The 18,532-nt window shown below is 44.1% G+C and overlaps 1 protein-coding gene across 4 annotated transcripts in view; it reads right to left on the bottom strand.

Moving 5' to 3' along the window:
* Positions 1–621: 621 nt before the first annotated feature.
* The window catches only part of rnf44 (ring finger protein 44), an 82,671-nt gene continuing 64,760 nt past the window's right edge, over positions 622–18,532 (bottom strand). For all 4 annotated transcript variants that reach the window (XM_062970204.1, XM_062970205.1, XM_003227923.4 and 1 more), the window contains 6 exons: positions 11,875–12,042; positions 10,764–10,882; positions 10,461–10,548; positions 8,889–9,010; positions 6,751–6,850; positions 622–5,552 (listed from right to left, as the gene is read on the bottom strand). In XM_062970204.1, the coding sequence (XP_062826274.1) occupies positions 5,490–5,552; positions 6,751–6,850; positions 8,889–9,010; positions 10,461–10,548; positions 10,764–10,882; positions 11,875–12,042 (660 nt within the window). In that variant the 3' untranslated portion in view covers positions 622–5,489. The remainder of the gene's footprint in view (positions 5,553–6,750; positions 6,851–8,888; positions 9,011–10,460; positions 10,549–10,763; positions 10,883–11,874; positions 12,043–18,532) is intronic.

Raw genomic sequence — 18,532 nt, 5'->3', positions numbered from 1 at the left:
CTCCCTTGCTCTTCTATCTCTGCAGGAATACAAGCACCAAACTATAGTTGCATGAACACTATCAGCTTCACTGGAATTTGTTTGGAAAGATTCTTCATGTGCCTTTACGTTCTTGGTATTTTTAGGTGGCGCTCTACTATTAAAATCATGGAGCAAGTTAAATAGAAGCACATTACAATGGGATTTTGCTGTTCTGTCATAATTATGACTGAGCCAGCTTTGGTACCAGTGACTCTGGATGGAAAAGATCTGAATGGAAAACCTAGATCATGGGTAAGAAAAATATGGGGATGGTGGCTGCATGCAGACCTCCTAAAGCATTATTTTCCCTGCTTCTGGGTGTGTCCAGGAATTTTTGATTTTAGCACAGTACCCTCAGGTGTTTTCAAACTACACACAACTTGCAGTGCAAATTTAATTCTTCTGCTCTGCATTTTCTATTGCGGCCACTACGGATCCTGGTGGCAAAACGTGAAATGGCTCACCTCTTGAGGGACATGAAGTTCACTGACTCAGCCATCCTTCATTCTTTGTAGGAGGGAGAGGATCCATCTAATTATAGTAACCAACCTCCCTGTGAGGGCGCTGCCTCCACCCAGAGAAGAGACTGGCTTGCCCTCATTGGTATACATCATACATTTATTAGTGAATATCCCTCTCAAAATCAGCCACAACATTAAAAAAAATAATGATTGCACTACTTGGTCAAGCAGAACTAGCAACTTTCATTTTAAAAAAAGTACAAATCTGTTAAAAATTTCAATCAGTATAATACACATATATATAATACAACATACTAGTTATGTTAAATGCTACAAACCAATATGATTCCAATGGAATGGAAAAACAAAACAAAACACTTTTTAGAGATTTAAGAACCTTTTTCTTCTTCTCTATATATTAGCCTTTTTTCAAATACATACATGGGAAAAATGAGGTAACTGTAAATGTGCAAGTAACAGAGCAAAAAAATTATATATATATATTTATAATATATATAATATATATATATATAAATTTTCTAACACAGAACAAATGCCCTGGTGCCCTACAGGGAGGCTCTTCTCCTTGTAGGGTGAAGCTGAGCTGTCCCTCTGGAGGGCACGGGACTGGTATAAAAGAACAGTAAACAGTCCACTATCCCACCACAGGAAATCATTGGTAAACAGTGGCATCTACAGCGCAATCAGCAATCACAAACATCCTAAATAAATGTTTTAGTCATTTTTTTGTCTTTTTTGTTTTAATGATAATAATTTTAGCTGCTCATTGGAATAAATTCTGCAGCACACGAGCTGTGAGCTTTCGAGTCACCATCAGAAGAACCGTAAGGCTTTTCTAACCTCCCCATCCCCAAGTAACCTTTCGGGGGGCTGGGGGGAAAAGATGGCAAGGGAAGGAGAAGAGAGCATTGAAAACAGACTGGCATCGGCACTATTCTGATTGGCTATAAATATAGAAACACCTCCTGCAGGTTGAGTGGTTGGTTTTTTTAAAATATGTATATATTGATATATACAGTAAAGACCTTTGGTTATTTGTGTCATGTGGCTAAGGTTTTATTTCTATTTCATTTATTTGTTTTACTTATGTCCTTGAAAAGCTGTGAAACAAGAAGGGAAGGCTGGGGCAGGAGGTGGGTCTGACACAAGGCACTGGCTCGACGTGAAGAGGAGAGGAGAACTGATTGGTCACCGAAGGCATCGGAAGAAGGGAGCTGCTGGTGTCTGTGCAGTTTTACTATGGCAAGTGGCCCATTCTTTTGTGTGTGTGTTTGCACACACGGGCCAGGATCTGGCTTAAGATGTCCAACTGCAGCTATGCGAACCCTTGGGATAAAATAAAGGGGGGAGGGGGAGGAAGAGATTAACTTACTTGACCTTATCCAAATGACTGCACTATAACCTGCATCAGCCAAAGCACAAACAGGCAAGAAAAGAAAGAACCGTAAAAATAGTCATCTTCATTCATAAATGTAGGTCAGAGTTCCTTTAAGAAAGAAAGCTGGGCCCTGCCCAGAGTTCAACATGTTAGTTTCTGGTTTGCTGATTCAGGCAGCAGCCCAGCTGCATCTGTCAAACAGAAATTGCTAGTCCATTGTAGGGCAACCTACGTCTTGCTGCTTCTTACATGCCCAGTGCTGTTTATTGATTCCAGAAAGTAAGGGGCTGAAGGCCAGTACTATGCTAGACTAAGACTGAAGAAGCCAAAAGTGTTTCCCAACCAGTCTTGCCTATGCACCCAGCACCTCCAGGACCTCCTAACTGCAAGTGGGTCAAGAATTCCGGCAACTGCCAGGGGAGAATTGCTACTCACCCCTGCCACATATGGCTGTGAGCACCAGCAGCAAGAGGTCCCAGCCAGGTAACCACTCGCAAAGGCCCTTTCTCCCCTGCTTTTTGAGGTAAGTATTGCTAAAAGCCGGTGTGCTCAAAAAAGGGGGGGAAAGAACAAGCCCAACTGGCAGCTATGCCATGCCTGCCTGCTGTTTTAAGAGAAGCCTCTTCCCATTGTCGGCTACTACCCCAAACAACTCACCCAGAAAAGAGCCAGGTGGAAGCCATCTCCCCCATGCAAGCGCTGTTTCCCGCTGGCTGGTCCATCGCAATCACACCAATGAAGGACAGTGCCCTCCTTGAACTTCTCATCCGTGCCCCCTTGTTTTCATGTGACCTTTTGATCCAGAGTGAGGTTGGGCATTACTGGCAGGGATCCAACACATGCGCAGTGTCCAACCCCACTCTGGGACAAATGGCTGCCCGAAAACAAAGATGCATGGGTTCATTTGAACCAATTTTAGTGCAGCCAGGCTGCAGGAGCAGGACAACAGCACCACCCCCTTTCTGAGAACAGACTTGCGCAGAAGGGCTCTTGAAGGAATGGGGAAACAGTAGTCCTGCCCAGGGGGTTTCTACATTGTCACTGCTCTCATCTGTGGCCACCCATTTCAAAATGAAAGAGGAAAGAGACCTAAACCCCAGGCTTAGCCAGCCAGTTGAAGCAGGTGTGTCACTGAGGGGGAAATGGGCAGAAAGAGCAGGCAGAGGAAAAACAGGTTTCTGCCTTGTAGCTGGCAGAGACTGAAGTCTGGATCATGCCTCCTTGGACTTGCTGGATTGCTACCTGATGCATAACAAGACTCTCGTGCTGGTAATAACTGTAGAGAGGGAAATTACCGTGGTAATAGGGGGGAAGGAGTAGGTCAGCAGATGTGACTTCTCCCCTCTCTGAAGCACCATGAAGGAGACGCCACCTCTGCCAAGCTCCTCCAAGGCAGCTATTTACCACTCAAACAGCCCTGAACCTTGGCACCTGTACCTCAGATTCAGTCCAGCATAACCACCTTGCGTTCGCTGGGCCCGGCCAGATTTCCAATTTGTCTCTTATTTGGAGGAGGGGAGGGGAGAGAGAAATGCCCCGAAAAGCGTTAACGGTCCTTGTGAGGCGTTGCGGACATGTGCAGTACAGTGCATGGCAGTAATCAGCTGAGCACAAAGAACTCCCTCTTCCCCACCCCCCATCACCCCACAGCTGGCTAGAGAGATAGCCAATACCAAGTTCCAAGCTGGTCATAACATGCATGCATAATTTGTGAACATTTACATTAGGTTTTGTCGTCCTCTCCGAGTCTTCCACCAGGCTTCAGAACACAAACCAATTACACGGTGAGGGCTTCTCTCTTGCTCCACGATATAATCATGCAAAACAACTTTTTTTAAAAATTTCAACGATTACAGATTTCTGGTAACAGGGTGGCAGGTTGGTTGCTTTCTTGCTCCAAATCAGCAGGTGTTTTAGGTAGGATAGTGTAGGTGTGCAGACACAGGAAGGCACACAACTCAAGTGTACGCTTTGTCACGGCAAAAAACACCCAAGGTACCTGACCCAGAGCACAAGCATCAGGCCATGCGGAAAAAAGTCACCAAGGTGGTGGCAGCAGTAGGCCAAACTTGATGGGAAGTGTGGGGGAAAAGAGAGAGGAAGAAAGAGAAAAAGCAGGTCAGAAGAGAATGGAAACGCCTGCTGGGTCCTATGGAAAGCTGATGCGGCCTCGCATACAGCAGCTGAGAGGGTAGGAAAAGGAGGGATCACCAGATGGGATTTTTCCATGATTGCGAGCACAAGGGTAGACAACAAGAAGATTAATAAATAATTCCCCATCTGCTCTCTGCCCAGCATTCCTGCTGCTGAGAGCCTAACAGCTTTCAGGGGCTTAGCCTGGGCCAGGACAGAGGGGGTGGGAAGAGATTTAAAATAGGTGGGAGGGCTGAAGGCTTCTGCTTCAGACTATTAAGCATCTTCCCCCTTCCCTGCAGGAGGAAAACAGGGAATGAGGGGCGGGGGGAGCGCATCCATAAGACAACCTCCCAGGAATATGTGAAAAACAGTGGCACTAACTTGATTGTAGGAAAGTTTCACTGAAATGAGCGCCTGAGAAAGGAGCAGAGGTGGGGAGCCTAAATGATGTAGCCGAGTTTCCATGTGTATGCGTGCATACATCTGGGAAGAGGAAAAGGCATCAGTTATAACATGATCTCCAGTCCCAAGGCATGGACCTTGCAAAGACTCCCATCAGATTATGTAAGCAAGAAATTGAGTCAGCTGAATTGTCACAAAGATTCTCACCTAAACACTTCCTTCTTCTGCTCTTTTGTGGGAAAATGGATTTTTTCTGCTGCCCCCATCTTCCCCAAATTGCTTGAAATTAATGACCAAGAGAAGATGTGGAATATTGCTGGACCTTGTTCAGGCCTTTTTTTAAACTTCTCCACCCGTCAGTTATGAAAACACTCTTAGAGACATCTCAGGCAGGTGGCAGGAAGGCTGAGGATCAAGAGGGGTGTCACTGGAGGATAGGAAAGGGATGCTTGTAGGAAATACCAGAATCCTGCACTGGGCCACTGTTTCATGTGTGGAGCCACAGATGTTGTTGGCAAGGCCTTGGGCTGCTCGCCTCAGCACAACAGCCAGCCAACCCACCTTGCTCCCGCCACCGCTGACCTGCCATGACACACTGCGCTCTGGGTGAGCGGCTGGGGGTATGGAAGCAGGGATTTCATTACCCTGTCTCCGTTTACAGTTCCCCCAATCTAGCGCCACCTGAAAGGAATGAGTTCAGACTAGAATCTGGGTCAGACAGCCACACAATCAAAACCAAAAACAGGAAAAGAAAACCATAAATTCAAAAAAGAAAAGAAAAAGAGGAATGCAAACACCTGGAGAGTAAATGGCGCAAGGATGGTGAGTCTTTGGAGTGCGGCGCACACGGGGGCACCTCCCCCTTCAAATCATGACACTGCGGAGCCGGCTCTACTGCCAGGCTCAGTCCATGCCATGGGGTGAGGGGGAGGGGGGTGTCATAACATTGCTTATATTCTCACCACATCCCAGGAGAGGCCCCAGAGGCTAAGCGTACAGGCCGGCCCAAACCCAGGGGTCCAAGGTCCATATCCTGGAGTGAAATTTGTGCAGCAGTGTGTTGAGGAGCCTCACTCGGCCTCTCGGTGCACTTCTGAGGCATCTGCCCGGCAGATTGGGCATGTGCGATTGGCCTGCAACAGCAAAGGCAAAGCATGAAAACTTCAGAGAGAGGGAGCCATCTCACCAACCTTATTGCCCACAAAAAGCTCCACCTCTGTGAGAAAAAGTAAAGTAGCAGCTTTTCAGGCAGCCCGGATAAGCTAAACAAAACCATCAGGTGAAGGTGTAGCTACAACTACATTTGAAGAGAAGCGTCTGCTCTATTCAACATAAAAAGCTCAAAATCTGTGAAATTAATTTTGTGATTTAAATAAACCCAGGTAAAACAAAACATGCATTATAAATAATTATTGTATTATTCTGTGATTCTGTATCTGGAGCCTCCATGCGTACACACACACACATACACACACACACACACACAACCCAAATCCCATGGTTTCAGGCCATGTGGAGAGCCTCCAGGTACAGAGAAGAAATTACTTTCCAACAATGCCATGTGCCCCTCTCCTCTCATGATCATTAAGACTGTCTGAACTGAGCTTTACAGATGAAATTGCTGGTGAAATTGAGCAACAATTATATTTGTATATAACAGCATCCTTATCCCTGCTTAGGGGCATGCAGCTAATTTTCTCATATTGTGAAACAAAAGTTTACAGCCATTATTAAGTTGCCAAGAATATATCCAGTGATCCTGCTTCACTCTGATGCCTTTGCAAACACCAGTCAATTGTGAGTTGAGATAACTTTTTCTAAAGCAGAAGTGGCCAACCTGTGGCCCTTGACATAATGTCCAGCCCCCTCTGTTAGCAATCAGTCCAGCTCTCCAGATTTCTCCCTTTCAGAGCGAATTGTTGCATGGCAACAAAGAAAGTAAGAAAGAAATTGGGCTAAGAAAAAGTGAATGGAAGAAGGGGGGGGGAAGGGGGGCCATGAGTACAACTGTAAGTGCTCTGCACTACAGGGAATGTGGATCTTGGTGCATCTACACTGCATAATTATATCACTTTGACATCACTAAATGCCATGGCTCAATGTTAAGGAATCATGGGAGTTGTCATTTTACAAATTCTTTTCCAAGGAGTGCTGGGGTTTCACCAAACTACAATTCCCATGATTCCATAGCATTAGACCATGGCAGTTAAAGTGGCATCAAGCTGCATCAATTCTGTAGATGCATCCAGTGGCAGAAAAAACACTTGGTACTCCTTTTCTAAAGTTTTGGTTTCCAGGATATCCATTTCCCACTCCCCGTTTCTCTGTTACCTTTAACCATTTGTCGATGCACTTTGCGTGGAACTCATGGTTGCAGGGCAAAACTCGCAGCAGCTGCCTTACTTCAAAGTCACTGAAGCACACAACACACCTGAAGAAGTGGAGAAGAATACCATCAGTTAAGATTACAAAAAAGAAAGGCCCAATGCATGTGGACTATAATCCTAAAGTCTCTCTGAGAATCCAACAACTGAATTTCTCTTAGACCAACTCCTTTATGCAGATCAAGAGAGAAATGCCATTGTACCAGGGAATCCTTGAAGCCCTTTTTTGTTCTGGGGCCAAAGAAGTTTAAGGTATCTTGAACCAGAGATCTGAGATAATTTTATTTTTATACCCTGCTCCATCTCCCCGAAGGGACTCGGGGCGGCTTACATGGGGCCTTGCCCGATACAACAATACAATAACAACAACAAAACAATAAAACAAATATCCCAACAATAAAAACATCAGCATCAATAAAACAGTCATTAAAATCAACATACAGCATAAAATGTTTCCATAGAGGAAAGTAGGGCATCACAGCTCAGCACACTCCTGAAGCTAGTGTTGGGTTACTGAGGGCGCAGTGCCACAGGGCTTCATTCAACTTATGTACTCAACAATGGGAGGCCTATACACAAGAACCAGCTACAACAGTACTCTTAAAACTGGCATTTGAGGGTGGGGATGGCTTCACACTAAACAGAACTTAGTGCAAAATCAATGAGATCAGGGGAATGGTCATACTCGCAAACATCAACTGGCTCATGAGGACAGGATGGCAATTGTAACCTCCAATTCATATTAGCTCCCTGATCCAGAAGTAATCTCTAGGTAACTGCTACATATTTCCCTGGGAGACTATACAATATCTCTACAAAAAATGGTTTCAATGATGAAATGCTGGCTCAATTGGTTAGTTTTTTCCCCAACTAATTTCCAGTACAAATCTGCTCCCATACCATATGAACCTAATCCTTAAAAAACAATTTTACTCCTAAGAGTTGAGCCACACATACCTCAATCTTGCAGCCAGAATTAAGGCTTTTTGGGTGGGGAAAAGCTTATTTTTAACCCACCGCCTTTCTTTTTCTGATACAGTTGGTCCTGCATATCCACAGACTGCATGTGAGGATTCACCATCAACCTTTTTCAACCTTTTTCAGTTCCCCCTCAACTCCAAAAAGCCATTTACCATTCCATTGTATATAATGAGACTTGAGTATCCACTAATTTTGTTCTCCTTGAAGTCCTGGAACCAAACCTCACAGATACCACTTGTGCACCATACTACGGCATTCCTCCCATTTTTTGACCTGGATTTTGTTTTTTGATTTTTTTAAAAAAGTATAACCTCCCATTTTTTATCCAGTGAAAAATGGATTTGGAGCTTTAAAAAAAGAGTCGATTTTTTTTAAAACTTATAACTCTCTTCAGCCTGAAAGGAGAGAGTGCCTTTCTGACTGCCACAATAACTGGCAAATTGGCACTTTGTGCAGCCTGGTAGGAAAATCACAACAGCCAGGCAATTAACACACTGTGCAACCCTGGGGACAAAAATAAACAGTTGGTCCTCAGGTTGGTTCATTTTGAATATCTGAATATCTATTTCCATAAAAAGAAAATGTCCCGCAAAAATAAAACCTTAAACAATAATTAGCAAAAGACTAAGCCACACTTCCACTACACTTACAGTTCTTAGGGAGATTTAGTGCAGTTTAAACAAAAGTAGATATTCTGTTTTGTATTTAATTATTTTAACTATGTAGGCTGTTTGTTTTTAAATAACATTTCGATAAGGTTAACTGTTAGCTTTGTATGTACACCCAAAAAACAATATATTTCTAGATGCTAGGAAATTGATAACTAATGGTAGCCTTTCCCTTCCTACTTCAGTTCACTTGCACAGAAGGCAAACATTCCATCATCATTGACATGAAGCAGCCATACACACAGGTATTCTGACCTAGGACATCCAATGCTACTTACAGCATCCAGCCTTTACTACTGATTCCCAACCAACAAATCCAAACTCAACCGATGCTGACCCATTAATTCATCCTAAAAACTCTGCCTTTTGTTACCACTTATGCTTTCTTAGTTGCAAAGAACCCATTATGGACTCCCCAACCTCCTACAGTACTTACAAAGTTTGCTCCGACTGATGGCTCTCTGGGTTGAAGCGATAGGATGGAAGGTGCTCTATATCTGCTTTGGTGAGTCCCCGTGGCTTAGCCTCGCCTAACCTCTCAGCCAGATTCAGTAATGCCTGGTGGAAGTTTTTGAAAAGAACGGGACAGATATATCATACAACAGCATTTATCTGGAAAAATCCAGTTCTTTTACTATGAACTAATGCCCAAGATTACAATCTCTATGCCATAGCGGGACACCCTCCAGATCAGGGGTTCTTAACCTTTTTTGCTATACGGACTCCTTGCCAGTCACACACCAAAATCACAGACAGCTCCTTAGAATGTAGCAGCAGATAGTTTTAAGACACTCACTCAACATCGACATGTTTACATTACATTTTAAAGGTAAAGGTTTTCCCCTGACATTAAGTCTAGTCGTATCCGACTCTGGGGGTTGGTGCTCATCTCCATTTCTAAGCCGAAGAGCCAGCATTGTTCACAGACACCTCCAAGGTAATGTGGATGGCATGACTACATGGATCACCATTACTTTCCTGCCGGTACAGTATCTATTGATCTACTCACATTTGCATGTTTTGGAACTGCTAGGTTGGCAGAAGCTGGGGCTAACAGCGGTAACTCACCCCGCTCATATTAAATTTTAGAATCTTTCAAAATTACATTTTACAACTTTCCCACAATTTCAATACCTGATAACCTAACATGGTGCAGCATTGTCACTTTTGGCAAACATTCAGATATTCAAATTTTCACATGGCGTCATAAAAATTATATCTACTATCCATACCAACCTTATTGTGGGCAGTTACCTACTGCACCCAGAACATGCTATATCAAAATAAAAATCATATTTAAGCCCACACTACACTTTGTATATTTTTTCAGTTCAAGCTCACAGCCCACTGAAATCTTTTCAAACCCCCAAGGACTCCATGGACCCTTGGTTAAGAGCCCCTGCTCTAGATATTCTGAATTGCAACTCTTACACTCTCTTACACAACAGACATTGGTGGCTGATGTTTCTGCAAATTGAATTCCAAAATATCTGGAGGACCAGATGACCCAATAGGCCTGCATAACCTGTGATCCTCCAAATCTCAGAAGCTGTAGTCAGTGGCCAATGGTCTGGAATTCTGGGAGTGGAAGTCCAAAATACCTGGAGGGCCACAGGTTGTACAGGCCTGCTCTATGCTGGAAGAATTTCCTGTTGTTTTGTTTTGTTTTTAGCAAAGCCCCAGAGATTCACCAACTGGAGCCTGTTGAAAAAGAACTTTAGAGACGATTAAAGAATTCTGAGTCCATGGATTTATTTTACAAGTTCTGAAACAGATTGAAGCTCACAATCTTACCACACAAAAATCTGCTCCTGGTTGCCCCAAGCACTCCCTTTTTCAGATTTAAAGAAAATGAATTCTGTTGTCACTATGATTAAAATCTGGAGGCAGAAGCCCCTACACTAGAGTGGCTTCCACTAGTAGATATAGATGAACCATCTTCTGCTCAACCCTTCTCTAGACCATTTCCATGTTTTGATTCCCCATAACAAGAGAGATGCCAACCCACCTCATAGTTTTCCATCTCTACATCATCCACATCCAAGTCCAAACTTATTGTGGGCCCCACAGCTGTTGGTGATACAGGAAGCATTGAACTGAATTTTGAGGGAGAAAAAGGTTGGCTAGTGGTTAAGAGCAGCAGATGTCAAAAATGTACATACATACTGTAAAACAGAATTAAATGCTATGTATTTACTGAGTACACTGTTGGAGAAAAGAGCCCATCCTTTTCCTGCAAAGAGGCTACCTCAAAGTGGGTCCTTCTCCATACAGCCCATTTCTCCAGTCTGCCTGGCTAACAGATACTCACAGGAAGTATGGTAGGAAGCTCGGGTAATACGGAGGCGGTGGGGGCGGTGGGGGCGGCAGTGGCTGCTGCAACCTGTATCGCTGGGTGTTCAGTCGTCGGGGCATCATGTGTGGATATGGCTGTTGGAAGCATCATGAGTTCAAATTAATATTGCCCCTGAATCTACTGTCAACATACCATCCATTGATGTGCTTGCCCAGAACCAATTTGGCCCATAAATCAAAAGATGTTCTCTGTCTAACATCCCCTCTATGTCAAGTAAAATGAATCAACCAACACAGAAAATATGTTTGGGCAAAGTGTTCTGCATCAAGAAAATTTGATATCTGTATCAATATTGATTATGCAAATCCTATGTGGAAAAACTGATTCTGGTGGTGCTCATTACATGGAGTAGGAAAAAGCTGCATGGGGCACTAGAGCTACGTTGTCTATTTTTGCAAATCTCACTCAGCCATCCAGGTTTCTAAGGTATCAGTAAAGTGTTCTAATAGTTTCAAGTACATTTTTGCATCAACAAATTCTAGATGTCTGCAGGCTACTGGGAAAATGAAGAAGGAGAAGGTGGGGTGGAACAACACAACGTTCCTTGTGGCCTGTACAAATCCTACATGAATCTGTGTCATACACAAACCTCCCCACATGAGAACTTCCTGCATTTCTTAATTCAACAGAGTCCAAAATGAATCAGAATAACAACAACAACAACAACAACAACAACAACAACTTAATTTTTGTATACTGCCTCCAAAGGGACTCGGGACGGCTCACATGGGGACAAGCCCAACAACATAGGTTAAAACACAGATCCATAAATTAAAACATTGTAACAATATAAACATTGTAACAATCAGGATACTGAGTTATCATCTTGTAAGGTGGCATCCATCATCTATATAGTCTCCTGAAAGAAGATCAGTACTCTTTGGGAAGGGGTGTTACACCATGGTTAACCTTTTGGCCCCAAAACTCAACTCTGCTGAAGTACAGACCCCTTTCTCTAACTGGACAGTGGGCTTCACTAGACAAGACTCTTTCATCCGGCCTCAGGATCCTAGACAGCCTGCAACACAAGGCCCTGCAACCATCTTCCTCTTAACAGGATACTCACCACGCCAAAGGGCAATTCCTGGTGCAGTGGGTCATGGGTGTGTGGAAGGTAATGCAGTGGCACAGAAGGAGACAATGCAGGAGTATGGTGGGAAGGAGAATACGAGAAGCCTCCAATGGGATGCTGTTCACCTCGAAGCTCCACCTCATTTTCTATCCTTTGTAATGGCTATGGAGAAATCGGATAACAGGTAAGGTGTGTAAACAACAGTTCCTGTATATGACCACAAGTAAGAAACACTTCAGGCATACTGCACTAAACAGTAGTGTTTGAGGGGAAAGGCTCCTGATGGCAAAACAAAGATCACATTGCTACACTAATTATCACATGTTATCGCAAGGTTAGAATGGCAGAGAGCTTCGAGGATGAATGAAATGGGAAGCAACTTTATTCTGCTGCAATGTCCAGATTTCTCACTACAGGCAGAACAACCTGTGGCTATGGCAGATCCTGGCTGGTAAGGACTGATCGCAATCAAAGAGTGATGATAGGTGCCATCTCTCAACTCACACCTTGCTGTTGGAAATCCTCTTATTTGGCTTTACTGTTACTGGGAGAGCTGAAGACACAAATCTATTACAATAACACACAGCTCCATGGGGTTGTTGTATGTCTTTCGGGCTGTGTGGCCATGTTCCAGAAGTATTCTCTCCTGACGTTTCGCCCACATCTATGGCAGGCATCCTCAGAGGCTGTGAGGCATGGATAAACTAGGCAAGGAAAGGAAAGAATATATATCTGGAGAGTCCAGGGTGTGGCAAGAATCCTTTTTCACTGGGAAGCCAGCATTAATTAATTAATTAATGCTAATTAGGGTGATTAACTGAAACATTAATGCTGGCTTCCCAGTGACAAAGGACTCTTGCCACACCCTGGACTCTCCACAGATATATATTCTTTCCTTTCCTTGCCTAGTTTATCCATGCCTCACAGCCTCTGAGGATGCCTGCCATAGATGTGGGCGAAACGTCAGGAGAGAATATTTCTGGAACATGGCCACACAACCCAAAAGACATACAACAACCCTGTGATCCCGGCCATGAAAGCCTTTGACAACACACAGCTCCATCTTTTGTCTCCCTATCCATTCTCAACACAGACATAAAAGTCACCAGTGCTTGCCTATAATAAAGACATTTCAAATGACTAAACTAGCAGCAAGGATCTCAAATTAAGTATAAAGTTAAGTGTGTGACCCCAGGACAAAGTGGAGGAGGATAGGAAGAACAGTGTAAAGCACATAGTCTCTTAATTGCAGGCAAAAGGCTGTTTTGAGTCATATTAATGAACTAAATAAGAATATTAGAGACAACCTTTTTGAAATTGAGGTTGGTTTGGCAATAGACGCAATTGCCTAGAAATTGGTGTGTTTTCCTGCAAAAAGAGGCTGGAGAGCTACTTTCTGGGAATACTCTAGTTGAAGATCCTGCACTGAGCAACCTTGGTTACCTAACAACGTCAAATGTCCTTTGCTAGCTAGACGTTAACTCAGGTCTGTGTAGGAGAGTTCTTTTCAACCTAATAGAGTTCTTGCCTTCTTCCTGATATGCTGTCCTTACTTTGTTTTAATTTCCTCACCACTGCTCAGTTGACTTTCATGTCTACTTTCCCCTCAAAAACAACTGCCTTCCTGGCACTTACCACATATCCCACTATATCATCAGCCAGCTTAGCTATCCCACTGAAAGAGGCAACACTTAATTCTATACAATGAGGAAAAAATACTTGGCAAAAGATTTCCACTAACAACTGAATAACTGCCATTTCCCCCAATTTCCACTATGCATCTTAAAAGCATAAATAGGAGTATAGTGTTTAGATCCAGGGAAGTCATGCTACCCCTCTATTCCGCCTTGGTCAGACCACACCTGGAATACTGTGTCCATTTTTGGGCACCACAATTGAAAGGAGATGTTGACAAGCTGGAAGGTGTCCAGAGAAGGGTGCCTAAAACGATCAAGGGTCTGGAGAACAAGCCCTATGAGGAGTGGCTTAAAGAGCTGGGTATGTTCAGCCTGCAGAAGAAAAGGCTGAGAGGAGACCTGATGAGGACCATGTATAAATATGTGAGGGGAAGTCATAGGTAGGAGGGAGCAAGCTTGTTTTCTGCTTCTCTGGCTTTAAACTACAGGAAAGGAGATTCCACCTGAACATTAGGAAGAACTTCCTCACTGTGAGAGCTGTTCAGCAGTGGAACTCTGCCTCAGCGTGTGGTGGAGGCTCCTTCTTTGGAGGCTTTTAAAGCAGGAGCTGGATGGCCATCTGTCGGGGGTGGTTTGAATGCAATTTCCTGCTTGTCGGCAGGGGGTTAGACTGGATGGCCCATGAGGTCTCTTCCAACTCTATTATTCTAAGTAGCAGAGAGCTCTCCCTGAACTTCTTCAGAGGTATCAAGTATTTTCAGCAACTCTTACTCTATTACTGAGTCTGGAGAAAGGAGATCAAGCAAAATCCAATCTGCTGTACCAAGACTTAATATAGCTTTGTGCAGTCTTTCCTTCATTTATTTTGACAGTAGCCTATATCCTGAAAACCACTGCTTTAAGAGAGAGCAGACTTTGAATGCAAACTTTTCCATATTAAGCCCCCAGTACATCCACATAGGGCTGAGAAGGCTCATCTGTACCGCTAGAGTAGCGGTTCTCAAACCTTTTAGCCACGGAGCCTTTTTTGAAGCAAAAGTTTCTTGTGGAGCCACAAAAAACATTTATATATTACATATTTACATTATATTACATATAATGGGCCACGCCAGTGGCAGATGGATGGAGTGTTTGTGTGAACTAATTCACACAGTGCAAAAAAGGGAAAGAAAGAAATAAAATATTTAAAATGAAGAACAATTTTAACCAACATAAATTTAGCAGTATTTCAGTGGAAGACCCCAGGAGCTATCCAGTCCAGCCCCCTTCTGCCATGCAGGAAAAGCACAATCAAAGCACCTCCAACAGATGGCCATAAGATGTAGCAACAACAACAATAGCAGAAACCCCAGAGAGTATCCAGTCCAACCCCCTTCTGCCATGCAGGAACAACACAAAACACCCCCTGAGCGATGGGAGGGGAAAAAGTTTTTGGAAGCAAAGAAAGTGTGTGTGGGGTGGAGGGAGGGGGATGTTTGGGTAGTGAGAAAAAGAGTGGGCAATGAGAGAGAGAGTCTGGGTGGCAAGCAAATTAGTCTGGACAGTACTTAAGGGTCTGTGCCCCAGGAGCATGTTGTTGCTGCTGCTGCTTTTGTTTCCAGCAGCTCAAAAGTTTAATTTCCCTGCATTTCTCAGGAAGAAGAAAGAGAAGGCAGGGAACAGCATGGTTCTGTGGAGCCCCTCACCATCACCCCAAGCACTCCCTGGAACACATTTTGAGAACCCCTGCTCTAGAGCATTGGTTTCCAATCTTGTTTTCATAGATGTTGTATTCATTTTGGCCAATGATCACATATTTCTGAAAAGTATGTTCCAACAACATCTGGGGGCTCAAGATTGGAAACCAGGGCTCTAGAGTTCTGCTGACAGTAAATGTAGATTTTGCCCATTAGTCTGACACAGCATACACCAGCTTCCCATGTAGCTCACCCCCTTTTAAAGAGGACTTTTACAACCCAAGATTCCAAACAAAATTCCTCTTTCTACGCTATACATGAGATATATGAAAACCACTCAACTCTACTATTCCTGCCACTGCCACTTCTCATAATGGTTGCTACTCTTTCTGATTATTAAAAGCTTGGAATCACTGCCTCTTGAAAGTTATTTCCTCATATTGAACACAGTGTATGAAAAATATTGCTCCTAGTTGGAAGCTAGGAATGTGGGGCTTAAAAGAACAATTGCTTCAAATCCACCATCTGTGTTTCATGTTGTTATTCCTTCCTTTGTTCCCAGTCCAAGAGAAACCACTGGGGTGGGAAGGGGGAGAGAAGAAATGGTTGCTTACCTGTAACCATGTTTCTTCGAGTGTTCATCTGTGAAATTTGCACCTGTGGTAGTTTCTGTGGTTATACACTGAGGTGGATTCTTCTGGAAAGCTCCTGAAGCCCCACTCCCATCCTCCAGGGCATATAGCTCGTGCAGTGGTTCTCAACCTGGGGGTCCCCAGATGTTTTTTGCCTACAGCTCCCAGAAATCCCAGACAGTTTACCAGCTGTTAGGATTTCTGGGAGTTGAAGGCCAGAAACATCTGGAGACCCCAGGATGAGAACCACTGAGCTAGAGGGAAGGGGCTGTAACCTCAGTTCCCTTATATGCCATGAAAACAGCCTCTGAGAACTGTTGTATGACAAATGTGGGACGATGGGTGAGTTGTGCGAATTTTACAGATGACCACTCAAAGAAACATGGTTACAGGTAAGCAACCATTTTTTCTTCATTGTAGTCTCTGTGAAATAGGCACCTGTGACAGAGTAGCGAGCCACCAATGCTGGATGGTGGATATCATGCTACTGTAGAAGATAGAACTGCCCCGCTAATGGTGGCATCCCTTTTGGATCGAAGATCCATTTTGTAGTGGGTGACAAAAGTGAGTGGAGTAGACCATACGGCTGCCCTACAGATGTCATGTAAGGGAATGCTCTTTAAGAATGTTATTGATGCTAGTGGAACGAGCCTTATTTGTCCAAGTAAAGCCTGACCAGAAAGATGGTATGCAAGCCAGATTGTTGACACCAGTCATGATTAAAGCCGCTGGCTGGAGACAGGGGGTCCAGCAGTGTCTTCACAATATTGTAGGAAGAGACAAGGTGATTTTCTGACCTTTGCTGTCCTGTCAACATAGAAACCCATCGCTCTGCATACATCTAGAAAGTGTAAAGTGTGCTCAAGATCCATGGATGGATTTTGAAAAAAGGCACGAAGTATTATCTCTTCCGACATGTGAAAATGGGAAGCAACTTTAGGAAGGAATGCAGTATCAGTTTGTAGGACCTTATCTTCATGGAATCGAAGGTATGGTTCATCAGCTCGGAGGACACATAGCTTGCTGGCCACAATGAATGCAGACTTCTAGGAAATGTGGTTGAAGGCAGAGGTTGCCATGGGCTAAAAGGGTGGCTTAGTTAGTGCTGTCAACACTATTTCCAGCGTTGACAGCACTAACTAAGCTACCTTTCAAACCCATACCAACCTCTGCCTTCAACCACTCCCATGAAGGAGTTTTTGGCATCACTGGGGGCCAGAAGTTCTTGTATCTCTGCAGAAAAGTTCTTACAAGGGAGTCCATGAAGCAGGAAGGGAGACCTGCCGATTTCCTGCATAATATGGCCGCCAAATAGCATTTGGGTGATACCAGAGATAGGCTGTCGTTGGAGAGGGATATCAAAAAGTCTATAAGCAATGGTGTATGTGCTAAATAGGAGTCCTGAGTGATGGTTGTGAAACACTTCCATTTATATGCATAGGATTGCTTGGTTGAGAGTCTGTCTGCAAGATCAAGAATAATAATAATAAAACTTTATTTATATCCTGGCCTATCTCCCTGTAGCTCTTAATTGGTCAAAGAAGTATGGGAATGTATTCGCCATGCTGTGAGACGGAGGTGCTTGACGTTGGAATGAAGTGTGTGGCTACTACTGCACATCAGGAGGTCTGGCCTGCAGGGGAGGCAAAGGAAATGTCAGCTGGAAAAGTGAAGTTTTTCTGCAAGCCTGCCAATGTTACAGCTTCATGATGAAAAGCTCTAGTAAGTTGCTGGTGCTGTTCTGGTAAGTATTCGAAATATGAGGCCAGTTTGTTCCAGAGAAACATCTGGTATGCCCCCATATAGGCACTGTAATGAGCTAAACAAGTGACCAAGCTTGCAGAGAAGTGTACTTACCTTCCCAAAGCATCCACATTTCTATCCCCTCCTATCTGGGGGAGTAGAATGAGGTTTTCTTGAGCACTTAGGTTGCATAACATCCACAAGAACCGAATTTCATTTAGATGGCTTTAGAGAGAATCAATATGCCTGGAGACGGCAAGAATAACTGATGGCGGTGTCTCCGGGAACCTTGCAAGTTGCAAAAAGGCAAGGTAATGCAGGGAGAACTGTTGGTGCTGGGACATGCTGCTGTTCAACTGGGAACAGTGGGTTGTCTACCAGGCTGGGCGACGATGCTGTTGTAAGATCAAGGGCCCAAACCAATATAAGCATAAGAGAAGCAAAGCCTGAGGGCTCTTCCAGACTGACAAATGGCATTGGCATGATACCATCCTGTCTGTGAGACGCATCACCCGAGAATTGGGAATTCATGTCCACATCCATTTGTGGAGGTGACAAAGGGAAGACAGAGCAGGATGGAGCATAAAGCATAAAGACCTCGTGCTGTACTTCAGTAGTGGGGGTGCCTCTTGGCTTGCCCCAACGCTGCAGCTGAACCTGGTAAGTCCAGCATGGGCATACCCGATGGGAAGGGTGAGGTCAACAGTGCTGGTCCCACGGCTGCATAATTCCCCCCAGAGTCCAATGCTTCTGAAAAGCAAACTGAAGAGGCGGTCTCTATGCCCCCGTCCTCCAAACATATCAAGCGTTTTGAACACTTGTACACTGCAGGGAGCTTTTCTCCACATGAAGTGCAGTTCTTTCCCACCGGGACTGGCATACTGGCCTGAGAATAATTGTCCTAATAATGCGGAAGGCTAAGGTTGTAAGGAGGAAGGAGCTATAGTTTCCAACTTCTTGCTGC

The sequence above is a fragment of the Anolis carolinensis genome, chromosome 2, assembly GCF_035594765.1.
Source record: "Anolis carolinensis isolate JA03-04 chromosome 2, rAnoCar3.1.pri, whole genome shotgun sequence".
In the NCBI taxonomy this organism is placed as follows: Eukaryota; Metazoa; Chordata; class Lepidosauria; order Squamata; family Dactyloidae; genus Anolis; species Anolis carolinensis.
The sequence above is the reverse complement of the archived record's forward strand: the minus strand, read 5'-3'. Positions and strand labels throughout refer to the sequence as shown.